The following is a 13,171-nucleotide window of genomic DNA, read 5'->3' on the forward strand; positions in this document are numbered from 1 at the left end:
TCAAAGTGATATAAAAAGTTGAGCGTGTACATGTAGACATCAGTTAATATTTTCAGTTTTCTTAAATTCTTAGTCTATTCATTAATTAATTTATTCGAAGAATAAGCTTTTTTTTCTTGAAACATTCGTTACTCGTTTCAATTCTAATTAAAGATTTAAATTATTGTCGGTAAGGATCTCAGATTAATTGGATCTAATCACAAGAACTCCACCACCTTTAAACAAGGTGTCAAATGTGGATAGAAAAACGGCGTGCTTAAACGTCCCAGTACTCAATTTGTTATTCCCATCCTCGATAGAAAAATTGTCAAGTGAAGAATCCAGAATCCAAATCAATTGTTATCTCATGTTCTCCCAAAAGATGAGATTCAAATCTCACATCAATCCACATATGATAGTAAGCATCGGGCTGCATTACCCAAAGCTAAAAATACTGTTTTTGACCCGCAAAAGAACAGGTTTCTCAACCCATTGTTCTTTCTAAAACTATAAACAACCCAATTATAACCCCATATTATGATAGCTAACTAGACTGAGCAATCAAATGAATATAATGCCCTCCCGATTAGATGAAAGGAACTTGAACTGAAATGCACCCTTCTGTTCCATTCGTCTTAATAATCAACTGTAGGATAGAGACCTGTCATGTAACTACGCCCACTTCCGTTTGAATCTGTATTATTAGCATACGAGTGTGTTGATAGTTCACCAGAGTGAGATGACTTCCGAGATTTTGGGTTTTTAGGAGAAGCTGCATAGGCATCGTCTGAACCACCCGTAGAGTATATTGATGATGTTGGCAGTCCGTGGATCTTTGGCAAGCCTGTTGGATCCGAACCCAAACTGTATCCCCTCTCTACTGTTTCAGCTTCCAATGGCAACTCGTCCAATGTCTATTCAAAAGGATTTTGAGGAAGTACATTAAAATATGTGTATATATGTCGCTTAATTTCTTAATGTTGTAATTTAGTATGAAAACAAAAATTAAGCATAATTGCCAGGGGATTGAGGACATATCGACACAAGAGTACACATGGACGAAGACATTTGTCATTTGTTATTTTGACAAACAGATTATGACATGATGATATGTGGTAAAGGGAACGCACCCTGAATGCCTGTTGGAGAACTCGGAGTGTTTCTCGAGTACGTTTTCTCTTAGAAGCAATCTCATCAGGTTCCTGTAACATTTCTTCAAACAGATTCTCTCTGTTTCAGATCATAAGACAGACAGACAGACAGACAGACAGGATACTCAAAGGTCAGCAAAGAGATAGTCAAAAGTACGAATAATTAAAATCAAACCAAAGAGCACAGTATTACCTGTAAAGCTTTTTGATAAAGACATTGTGAAGTTCTCGTTTTGTATGGTTTACCTGGATATAGATATTATCAACCAACAGATCAATATTCATATAATGTTGCAGCTTAACAAATTGGACCACAAACTATAGATAGGAAGAAAAGGGTTGTACTTACAAGAATTTCAACAGTTTCAGATTCCAATGAAAGAAAAAACTATGGCAAACATAACCTTCTAAATCAAAAGCAAACTTTTTGACCAAGGCTCGCTCCATGTTCTAAATGTATAAGTAAAACAGGATACAATATTCATACAATCATGAAATTCTAAGGACCGTCCTACCAGAGCTAAAACACATCAATCGCACACAGAAACGAATAGAACCTTGTTCAGCATTCATGACATAAGCTTCTTCTCTCCAGATCAAAAATAGCCAGGACAGAAATCAACATAGCACCAAATATTATTTAAGTCAATTCACATTGTTGCTAAACTGATATATGGACAAAATGGAAATTAATTTGGCTAGAAAGATTTACAATTTCCTAACTGGAGCACCACAATGTTTTTTTTCACAATTTCAGGACCTAGAACATGAACAAGGCTAAAACAGTAAAAGGCACGATGAAACTGTTACATGTCAATTACTTATTATTATATTAGTTTATTATTATTTTATTAGGAGATTTTATTTATGAGTATTTTATATCTCTAGGAGATTTTTTTAATAAAGTATTTTTTGAGAGATATTAGGAGGCTTCCTTTATTCAGAGTCGTTGTTTGAATTTACTTAGGTTATAAGTATTTTATTCAAACAAGTAAACCTATATAACCTCTATTTAAGAGGTTGATTGCTAGAAATAAAATTAAGTCAGATTAAGCAAATTTTAGAAGATTTAAGATTCTCTCTAACAGTCTTAAGGCCTGGAATTCCCTTGGATGAGTTCCACTTGTTAATCATAGGTCATTCATGAGGAAGAGGAAAAAAATCAGGGAAAGAGCCCTGATAAGACAGACGGTTTGCCTGTGAATCATCCGGTGACAAGTCAGTTGGCACCGTAACAAAAATTTAACTACCAAATATGTTTGGTTCTAAACTTACCAAGAAGTGCATAATTGCTTTAGGCACAGAGTCCTCTATATTCTTCCTAACAATGTCATAGTATGATCTCAAGAGCAATTTGGTGACAGCAATTTCAATAGCTTCAGTTTCTGAACGATCTTCTGAAGGCCTCAGGACAGATGGCGGCTGAAAAGAATTAAAAACAATGCTTGTCAAGACTGAATACTTATATTTTTTAATTTAGGACTGGACCCTTGTAGGATTATCTAACTGCATGCACCTCTCTCAAATGGATCATGGAAAATGCCTGTTCCATGTTATGAACAGGTTCTGTGTATGGCTTGTTTGTCGAGCTCTCCTTTGCTGATGAGCGGTTATCACTGCTACCAAATATTGATGAAACCCAAGTTGAACCACTTGTACCTGACCCACAGAGAAAACATCATTTTACTATAACTGGTGAGAACAATCAAAAACCCAAAAATTCATGTCAGAAATTCCCTAGACAAAAGAAAAAGAGGGCAGGGGAGAAAACCATCAATATTGACCTCCTTATTGGACAAAAATACCAAAAAGAACATCAAAATATCATAAATTAAAGCCGCGTAAAAAATTCAAATTTATAGTCTAAAATGCAGTACCGGTGGATGGAGCTTTTTCAGCATCTGCAACAGGGCGGGCTCCCTACACTCAAATGGAGTTAAAAGTTGCAAGTTATTTATCATCAGTAATATACACACGAGGGAGAAAAAGATTGGAAAAACAAGGGGGAACAGCACAGAAGAGAAGCATATATGGGGCAGCAGAAACACAAAATTTTCATGCCTGATCAGCCACGATTCCATTAACTTGTCTAGCAATAATAGCCCGGGATTTAACACTTCTTTCAGAACCAGGTGCCTTATCAGTCTCTAATCCATCCTGATTAAGTCAATAAAGAAATAGAAAAGAATGAAAATAAAGAGGAATTAAGATTAATAGTAGCAATAGTACCAGGGAAATGAGTACGGCCAGAGATCTACCTTTGATCTAGATATAGGAAGAGCAACCCTGGAATTCCTGAACTGTTGATTGGCAAGCTCCACAGCCTTGCTCCCACCAATAAAATTCGGGTGTGAAGTATTTATGTAATCCATCTGCAAAGTAGAATGGCATATATCATGTTTACCGCATTGACAGTATCAAGTTTATATTTTGTGATAGGATTAGGAATAGAAACATAAAATTAAATTAAATTAAAATAGCATAGGCATACCTCCATTTCAATAATATGACCTATCATTGTCTCGGATGGTTCAAGACCTTCTCGGAGAAAATTTCCAATAACTTGGTCCATATGCTTTCTCAGAACAGGAAACCGCTGCAGTTCATTAACCATACAGCGATGGCTTATCTGGGAAGAGGACAATTCTATTAGAAAATCTAGATAACCAAGTAACACAGCTTCGAGACTACAATGACAAGCTGGAAGATAAAATTACCTTTATTAACTCATCATATATGAACCTGGCACATTGAAGGCTTGGATCTAGCAGACGTGCTATTTGCCTTCGAACAAGTACTTCAAATGGGACCTATAAATAGAAGTTGAATTATAACAATAGGCTTAACATAGAATAATTCCAAGCAACACTCTGGAAAACAGCTCTCTAGGTTTGCATAAAAACAAAAATATTCTTCGATTAAGCAATTAAATTAGAAGCATTTTTTTTTTGAAAATAAAATTAGAAGCCAATTAAACCTACTTCTGGTACGAATAGTGCAGATCGAGGACCGGTTGCATTCTGAATGGCTGTTCGAATGTCATCATCAGTCAAATCTTCACATGGATCAACCTCCTGTAAAACAATCAGTTAACGGCAATCTCAAAACCAGCACCATTCAGAACTATGCACATAAAGGCACTTGTATAGAGGCACATCTATCTCTCAAAAATTTCTAGAGTTGCAATGTAAGACTACTCATGTCGGTGTTCTAAATGAAGCAGTATCAGTGTGCAACAAATATGAAGATTTTATTTTTTTACCTGAAAAGCGGGAAGGTGAAAAATTACTCTTATTAACATCAAGAAACTAAGGTTGACCTTTTTTTTATCCTGTCCTAGAAGAGAGCATGCATAAAATCATCCCTGAGGGAGTGAATGCACATCACAGAGAACCCGTGGCAATGTGAATGACAGAATATAGTAATTAATGACCAATAATTTTGCACAATGATATGAATAGTAACTAAGAACCAACTTTTGTACAATGATGTGAAGAAACACCCTAAAGATAAAGCAACATAAAATGGAATGGGAAACAAATAAAAGTTCCTCAGATTGAAAAGCACAAAAATACTAAGGCACAAATCTCAGTCTACACACCTCTAAGCTCTTAACAAAGATTGATTGGAAAATATAATGAATCCTTGCTCCACCAGATAGCTCAGATGTAGACATTTCTTCATTTTTCCCCTCTACTATTGACGAGAAAGCTGTTTCCAATGAAGCATTAATTTATGGCATCATTAGCAATATACTAGAATGTACACTATTGGTGATTAAGAATAATAATAAAATTATGGCAGTCAAACAAAAACATTTACCTTCACAGTACTTCGAAAGAATATTCAGTAGAAGAGCTCCCTGACCAGCCTACAGGTTTTAACACCATAATCTTGTCATAAGAAAATTATTTCAGATGCTTTTTTCAACCAAGTTCGTGGTAAACAAACAAATATGCATACCCTTGATTCTGTGATTTCTCCATAGCTTGCATGCTCCTTTGCCAAAGACACCAGCGCAGAACTAATACGTGATTTCAGCCCAGGAAGTATTGCCTTGATATGTTGGACTAAAATCTACATTGAAGCAGCATAGAAAGACTCAACAAGAAGATGAAAAAATATAGAAACCCCCCCATGCCAAGCAGTACATATCTCTATGTCATGCACAACAGGGTCATGAGGCTGAACTAACAATGAAAAAAATGTCACCGACTAGCATAAAACCTTCAATATATCCCATAAGCACCAAGGTGCTTGATTCAGGTAAAAAGAAAAAGTTAAGTAGGAATCCTCCAGATATAACTCAGCCTAAAAGGTTGCTCTAGAGTCTAGATAGAGTAGAATGATTCAAATTTATTATTGGTTTCCACCAAGTGCCTAGCATAAAGAAAGGGGATAAATAGCACAACAGGGGAAAGTAAATATTAATAGAAAACTTGAATGCTAGAACAAAGCATTGACATTAAAAATTGTGATTTATTCTCCATAAAGTCCTGGAAACTTCATTTGCAAATATTTTACCTGATTCAACTTCTTCGCCAATTGAGGAACACCACAACGATCAGCTAGACCATTATATACCTATGGCAAAAAGAAATAAGCAAATTGATGATGGAAGCTGTATAAAACAATGAACAAATGTTAAAGGTTGGTCTTGGTGCAGGCATACTGGACGGCTGCGGAAGAACTTTTCCTCTGCCACAAGGGCATCCTTGATACTCTGGTTCAGTAAAATATCCTGTTTACACATGCAAATCAAACTATCAGCACAATAGTAAAATAAGATGCCTGATAAGCAGTATATGATACATAATAGAAAAAATGTAGTCATCAAGAAGTAATTTTTTTATGGATATGACTAATTAACGTTTAATTGCTTTTTTGGAGGGAAATAAAGGGTTTTTCAGGCAGCAATACCCTTATCAGTGCTCTTGCATAAATAATATGACTAATTGTTAAAATATGACTAACCGTTAAAAAGAAGTCATCAAGAAGAATGCTATAATAATTTCTAACCATGAAAGAATGATGGCAGGACATGTAAATGGGAGTGAAGATCACACCAGCCAAAAAAACATGAAAAGATTAGTATATGTTCTAATCCAATGGGACAATATGAAGAAAGACCGAAATTTCATTAGAGAATCTTGAAGTAGTGACTATAGCATAATATTTAAGAAAAACAAAAAACTCTAAAAATGACAAATCATCCCATTAACATTGTACTTGGAAACTATTTGCTTTAAAAGAGTAAAAATGTACAAACTGATGAAAAATATCTTCAATTCAGTTAGGCTACACTCTTACCTCCTGACTCCGATTCACAACACCTATGTAACCAAGTCGAAGGGGAATCACTTTTCCAAGCAACAGGTTACGAGCATCAGTACCTCTGTCCATTATATCGAGCTGATTCATAAGCAAAGAAGCCAAAACTAGTCAGAAATGTAGAACAGCTTATGTATACGTAATGCTATAATTTGATATTTTGAAAAGGAGATTTTCACGTTAAAAGATGTACCTTTGTGATAACCCCAATGGTTCTAGAACCTGCCAGCAGAAAATTAGCAAAATTAGTCAATTAAATAAACATCAACAGGAACTCAAGCAGAAGTGGGGTTTTGTTAGTTTAAGTACCATCGGGATCAGCATTTCCCGCAAGTTGAAGAGCATCAGAGTTTGCTAAATCTGAATTAGCTGGAGTAACAGCCAGAATCAGACAGCTTGGTTGTTTAATGTACGACATGATCATTGTTCTAATTCTAGCTTCAATATCAGAGGGTTGATCACCCACAGGAACTTTTGTGATTCCAGGCAAATCCACAAGAGTGATATCAAGAACATTTGGTGAGAAAACCTTAAGTCGAATCTGCCTGTCAGAGACACCTTTGTTCCCTCCAGCCTCCCTGTCTGTCTCAGCCTGCAACCAGATAGGATTTATTTAGCTGAAGGCATTTTTTAATGCTCAAAAAGAAGAATCTCGTCTCCTAAAAGCTCCAGTGCAGTGAATTCCAATATAAGTATCACTAAAGCCTAATTATTCATTTTTGCAACTCCCGGTTTCCCCAGTCACAACTCATCCTGCAGCTTAATCGTGTCCTATTTATAGAATAAGCATCTTTCTCGCTTCAAAATTTTATCTCACAACTTTCATAGTGCTTAGGCAACAGTCAACCAGGGAAAATTCAAAAAATGCCTAGCAGTTTTTTGAATTGAAGAATCAAAATGCCTAGCAGTTTTTTGAATTGAAGAATCAAAATGCCTAACTTCATAATTCTCAATCATAAAAAGCAAGCAACACAGAACCTGAATCTCCCTGCGAATCTCAGAGAAGTCATAGAAGCGCTTTCCAGGCAAGTGAAGAAACTCGCCGTACTCCTCTTCAGAACCATCAAGCTTACGCTTGGTCTGGAGTAGCTGAAGGACTAGCGGACGGCGCGTGCAGATATCGTTACCTCGAGGCAAGAAATCACGTCCAACGAGTGACTCGAGCACGCTGGACTTTCCACTACTCTGACTTCCGACCACCGCCACCTGCGGCAACTCTATCGTGGACTGGCTACCAAGCTGAGCGAAGATGTCCTGAAGCTTGTTCACTATCGGTATAACGGAAGATCCCAACGGAGCCACAGATGATTGCGGCGGCGGCTGCGTCGATGCTGCCACGGCTGCCGCTTCTTCAGCCATTGACTTTCAATAATTAATTGATGGATGACAGAAGATCAGAGATTTAGAGATGAAAAATTTATGAACCCTAGGGTTTTGGAAGAAAAACAGATCTTAGAAAATGCAATTACTGATTTGAAATTTCTTTTGACTTTTCTTGCATTTTTTAAAAAGTTAGGGTAAAATTTAAGAATGTTCCATAATATTTTATCAATATTTCATTTTCATCCATAAATTTTAAATTTTGCATCAATAATTCATAATTTTTCATCCTATACATTTAACAAGTGAGCACTTTAAATAAATTAATTTAATTCATGTATTGGTAAAAATAAAAACAATGTTAAATCTTAACCTAGTTAATATGTACTATTTAAATAGATATATATATATATATATATTTTTTTTCAATTTGCAATTTAACTCTAAATTAAATGAATTCATCAATTAACTATACTTAACACTAGTAAAATTTATAACTTATTTGTCCTTTTTAATGGTATAAAAATCAAATTTACTCATTTAATAATATATGCATTAATTTCAACCATTCTTTATAAGCGAAGGACTTGTCAAATAGGGATGTAAATGCCACACTAGTGATCGCAACTATTCGATTTCTATTTAAATTTTTTTGTATTTTTTTTAGTCGAGTTTGAGCTATTGATGAGCCGAATTTGAGAATCGTAATACTCTATTTGAACAGTTTATGAACTAATTGAGCCTTTTCATTTTTAATATATTTTTAAATCATGAAATTACATTTATACCCTTATAAAAGGAATTTAATTACAAATGGGCACGAGCTTGAATATAACTAAATTTAATCAAGCTCAAACTCGGGTACAAAAATTAATAAATAAGCTTAATCAAGTTGAAGTAACTCGATTATATTACGAGTGAAGCTCAAACTTCAAATTTAATGTTCGAGTTGAACTTAAACTGAATATTAAACCTTTAATTTGGAGTCCAATTTAAGTTTGCCACTATTCGAGTTCAACCCAACTTGATTACACTCTACCGTTAAATACTTTCACCACATTTATCATATTTTAACCTTTTCTTTTCATATTTCATTCTCATCCATCCACATTTGTGTTTGAATATATATATATATATATATATATATATATATATATATATATATATATATGTATATATTATCTGGAAAAAATCATGTGAATTTTAATAATTAATAATTTGACAATAATTGAAGTATTGAATGCAAAAACTAATTTTAAAGGCTTTTAATCTATATACGTCTTCTAAATAATATTTTAAAACAATTTTAAAAATAAAAGGAATAATTGTTGAGGTGTATATACTTTATGTAGATATATATATATATATATATAAATGTATAACATTAGAAACAAAATTCATTTTAGAGAAAAATAAATGCAAATTAACTTTTTCAAATAAAGGGAATAATTTGATTGAAAATATTGACCTTGGAAAAATTAGTAATTAAGTCTAAAAATTTTAAATTTTGAAAAAGTAAATACATAATATGTATTTATCAAAACATTTAAAAATAATTTATACACTTACTCATAAAATGTTATCAATAAACTTCACATGCACAATCATCATTCAACAAATTTCAGTAATCCATTTTACTAATTTTAAAATAATAAGATATTAACTTTTTATTGATTTTGAAATGTATTATAATTTCTTTTTATTAGCACAAATATAATATAGTTACAAGTACAATATGTGTAAAAATATATCTGAGACCAATTATAATATAGAATTCAACCAGAACAACACACAACATACAAAGCTTCACCATTTTAAAAGAATCAAATAAAACTCACATATAGCATACGCACATTGGTTATAAAATATTTTGGTGTATATTATTTAGATCGATATGGATGAAACGAAATAAAATACACTTGTATGATTGTACAAGCTAAAACTTTTACTGAAATAGAAAATATAATTTGATATTCTAAGTTATTACTAGAATATATATATTAAACAACCATATGTAAGTGTTATATATATATATATATATATATATTACAAAATAAAATATACATTTTTTTATTTATTGTTAGAAGTCTCCATTTACTCATAAATATATTTTGAATAAACTATACCATTGATCATTCAATTATGCTTTTCTTTTTATCTACATGTTAAATGGCTAGTGAAATAATGGCGTAAATTTTTCCTATTTGATGAATAATAAATTTAACCATTAATATTTATATATTATGTCAAGTTTATCATAATTTAAAGAAAACTGATCCTCAACATTTATGTATAGTGTCAAATTGATCTTGATTCTAAAAAGTTTAAAAATAAAAATGAATAATATTTATTAAAAATATATTTTTATACTTACATGGGAAGGGATATTTACGTTTGTTTTTCATATATGCATTTCATATCATATATTAAAGGGATGAATGTCAAAACTATACATAAATTTTAGTCCAATGTCGTAACGGCTCGAAATTTAATGGTATTAGAAAATACGATTTTGGGATCCTATTTCTATAAACCGAGCCCATAAATATTTTTAGAGTTATTATATAAGTAAACTGACGTTTGGATGAAAAATTTTATTGAATTAGTTATTAACTAAGGCGTAAGGACTAAATTATAAAAATGATAAAATTTAATTACTATAAATTTTTAATTAAATAATGGACTAAGGACTAAAGTGACACCTATACCACTTAAAAAATGCTAATGGACGGTAATGGAATATAATATATATACATATATACATATATATATATATATATATATATATATATATATTATAAAGCTTTTATAATATTTAAAACTATATAATAAAAAAATGTTAATCAAAACAAACAAAAAGGAAAGAAATAGAACATTTTTCTCACCTCCTACCCAAAACCGAAGCCACCATAGTCGAAATTTGAGAGCTTTCGGCCTAGGGTTCTAAGCTTCAAGCCTTTAATTAGTTAGTTCAATCTAGTCATTTTCTTCTAATTTATATTTTTGTGAACATGGGAGTTTAATTTAGCTATGTCCATGTATCAATTTATAAAATTGTTAAAGTTTTAGTAAGTTATCATCGTTAATTTCTTGAAATTTTAGGTACTAAATTGATAAAATTTAAGCTTGGATGTGAAAATTGACTAAACTGTGAAATTAATTGATAGCTTCTTACATTAGGTACTAAACTGAAAAAATTATAAAATCGGTTGTAGAAATAAGAAATAGGAGTTCCCTAATGGACTATAGTGAAATCAAATTTTAGTTTGGTAAATTTAAATTTATGTTAGTCTCGGTTTAGGGACTAAATTGAATAAAATATAAAATTCGTATAAATTGACAATTGACTGTGAATTTGGTTGATTATTGATGATATTGTATGTTTATGTTAATCCGTAACTAATGTCGAATCAGAATCCTCAAGAGGGAAAGGAAAATATAAAGTTGTCGACGAATAGTTCGAAGTTTACGGTTTGTATTTATATAATTCGAATCACTTCAAATGTTGTGTATATACTCTATTTGGTATGATAAGAATATGAAGTGAGTTGAAATTATTAAATCAAGTTGAATGATATGATTTGATTGTCTACTTGAGATAGATAACCAAATTGAATAGATTTGAAAATATTGTGTTGATGTAAATGTGAAATTGACTTTGTGATGAGATGAATTATTTTGTTATGCCTATGAATTGATGATTGATCGATGAAATGAAAATATTGAATTGTGAAATTGAGTTATAATTGGAATTGAGAAATTATTACCTTACTAACTGTTTGGACAAAGTCAGATATAGTTGGCCGGCCATAGGATAGATTGAGAGGGGTTATTTCGACTACGATTTGATGAGTGTTGAGCACATTTTTACTTCGATTATACCGATAAGCGTAGGGCACAATTTATTTACTTCGAAATTGTTCGATGAGGTACTGGGTGTCAAATTGGTGTGATTGGTTAGATCCATGCATTTGTTCGAGTTTGAGTTAGGTTAATAGGGAATTAAAATGTGAAATAGATAAGATGTATGAAAAGATCATCATTGTGAGAAATTATGCACACCAGATTTATAAATCCGAAAAATTTGGGTGAAATTGAAATAAAATGACCAAATTGATACAAGATTTGTGGTAATAATATGTTTTACTTATACACTAGTTAAATGAATATGTATGAAGCGATTATGGATGATATATTGATATGTTTCGACACGAGGATATTGAATGATTTGAAAATTTAACCAATCATTACATTTAATTCGGAATATGGAATGTTAATGTAATGTTTATCGAGTTAGTTGATAGAACATACTAAGATTGTATTATATGGTATAATTGATGAGTTTATCATAATGTTTATTATTGATATAAATGACATATATTAATTTAAGTTGTTTTATGATATTTGAATTATAGAAATACCACTGAGTAAATTTCTCAGCGTAAAATCTTGTTTTCCGTGCACAAGTTAGGTTATATATGAGTTCGCAAGCATCAGTTCCGACATCTAGACAAAATCTCGGGCTCAACTAAGTTGGTGAAATTCTTTTTTAGGTAAATTTCATGTACCTAATACAGTCCTTTTTGTATTCTGATATGTCCAGAATGTTGAATTGGAAGTTGATATGTATATATATATTAGATATTAGCAAGTTGGCATGAAAATGTGATATAAATAGGTAATGGTTGTTGGAAATGGCATGTTTTGATAATGATTGAAACACAAATATTGCATGTGAGATGGTACGTCAAAGGTTATGAATTAGTATTTTATAAGTGGATTGGTAAAGAACCATTTATTAGTTGAATAAAGTTTTTCATGTATTCTTGACAAGGAAGTTGTAGGCTTGAATGTTAAAGTTGGCAGGTAGGATGCATATAATTAGGGATGTATGTTTTGGAACATGTTTTTGGCACGTTTAATTTAAGTAAAGAAAGATTATTTAGGTACAAATGATAGAAGGTTGTGAATGGGTTAGCATTAGGTACCAATTGGTACATTTTGGCCAAAACAGTATGCAACATCGCAACATCATTTGAATGTCGTCGTGACGATAAATGACCTATAGGGTCACAGTGCGACGAGAGATCAGTCTTCTCGGCGAGGTCATTACAGTAAGTGACGTTGAGATGTCTAGTGCCCTAATGTCTCAACGTGACAAATTGTTTGTTGACGTCACGACGTCGATTTTGTATTTTGAATTCTTTATAATTAGGTCCTATTTTTATCTTGGGTTAGCTTTTAAGCTTACGTAAGTTTGTGTAAAACCCGAAATTGACTCTATTTCATGTCGAATGTATGTTTTAACTGAATTTTAATTATTGAATGCTATGAATTGTTTGTGTTTTAACTGTAGTTGCTCTGGGAATGAATGCGACATCTCGTAACTC

At 32.2% G+C, this 13,171-nt stretch overlaps 1 protein-coding gene across 1 annotated transcript; it reads right to left on the reverse strand.

The window, feature by feature from the left end:
- Positions 1-253: 253 nt before the first annotated feature.
- On the reverse strand, positions 254-7,980 carry LOC108464268 (dynamin-related protein 3A). The gene is made up of 20 exons (XM_017764464.2): positions 7,440-7,980; positions 6,771-7,053; positions 6,655-6,683; positions 6,441-6,542; positions 5,803-5,871; positions 5,655-5,714; positions 5,094-5,207; positions 4,953-5,001; positions 4,732-4,841; positions 4,112-4,204; positions 3,848-3,940; positions 3,622-3,759; positions 3,389-3,502; positions 3,192-3,287; positions 3,008-3,050; positions 2,647-2,789; positions 2,406-2,552; positions 1,324-1,376; positions 1,110-1,209; positions 254-893 (listed from the first exon to the last, which is right to left on the reverse strand). Exons 1-20 carry the CDS (start codon positions 7,818-7,820, stop codon positions 615-617), a joined length of 2,496 nt encoding a protein of 831 aa, XP_017619953.1. The 5' UTR covers positions 7,821-7,980; the 3' UTR covers positions 254-614.
- Between the last annotated feature and the right edge of the window lie 5,191 nt (positions 7,981-13,171).

This window comes from Gossypium arboreum, chromosome 13 (assembly GCF_025698485.1).
Source record: "Gossypium arboreum isolate Shixiya-1 chromosome 13, ASM2569848v2, whole genome shotgun sequence".
Lineage (NCBI taxonomy): Eukaryota > Viridiplantae > Streptophyta > Magnoliopsida > Malvales > Malvaceae > Gossypium > Gossypium arboreum.

Coding starts and splice junctions, on each gene's coding strand:
- LOC108464268 (XM_017764464.2), bottom strand. CDS start 7,820: ATGGCTGAAGAAGCGGCAGCCGTGGCAGCATCGACGCAGCCGCCGCCG. Junction 4,842..4,952: donor TCTTTCGAAGTACTGTGAAG/GTAAATGTTTTT, acceptor CATTGGAAACAG/CTTTCTCGTCAATAGTAGAG. Junction 3,503..3,621: donor GTCATATTATTGAAATGGAG/GTATGCCTATGC, acceptor TCTACTTTGCAG/ATGGATTACATAAATACTTC.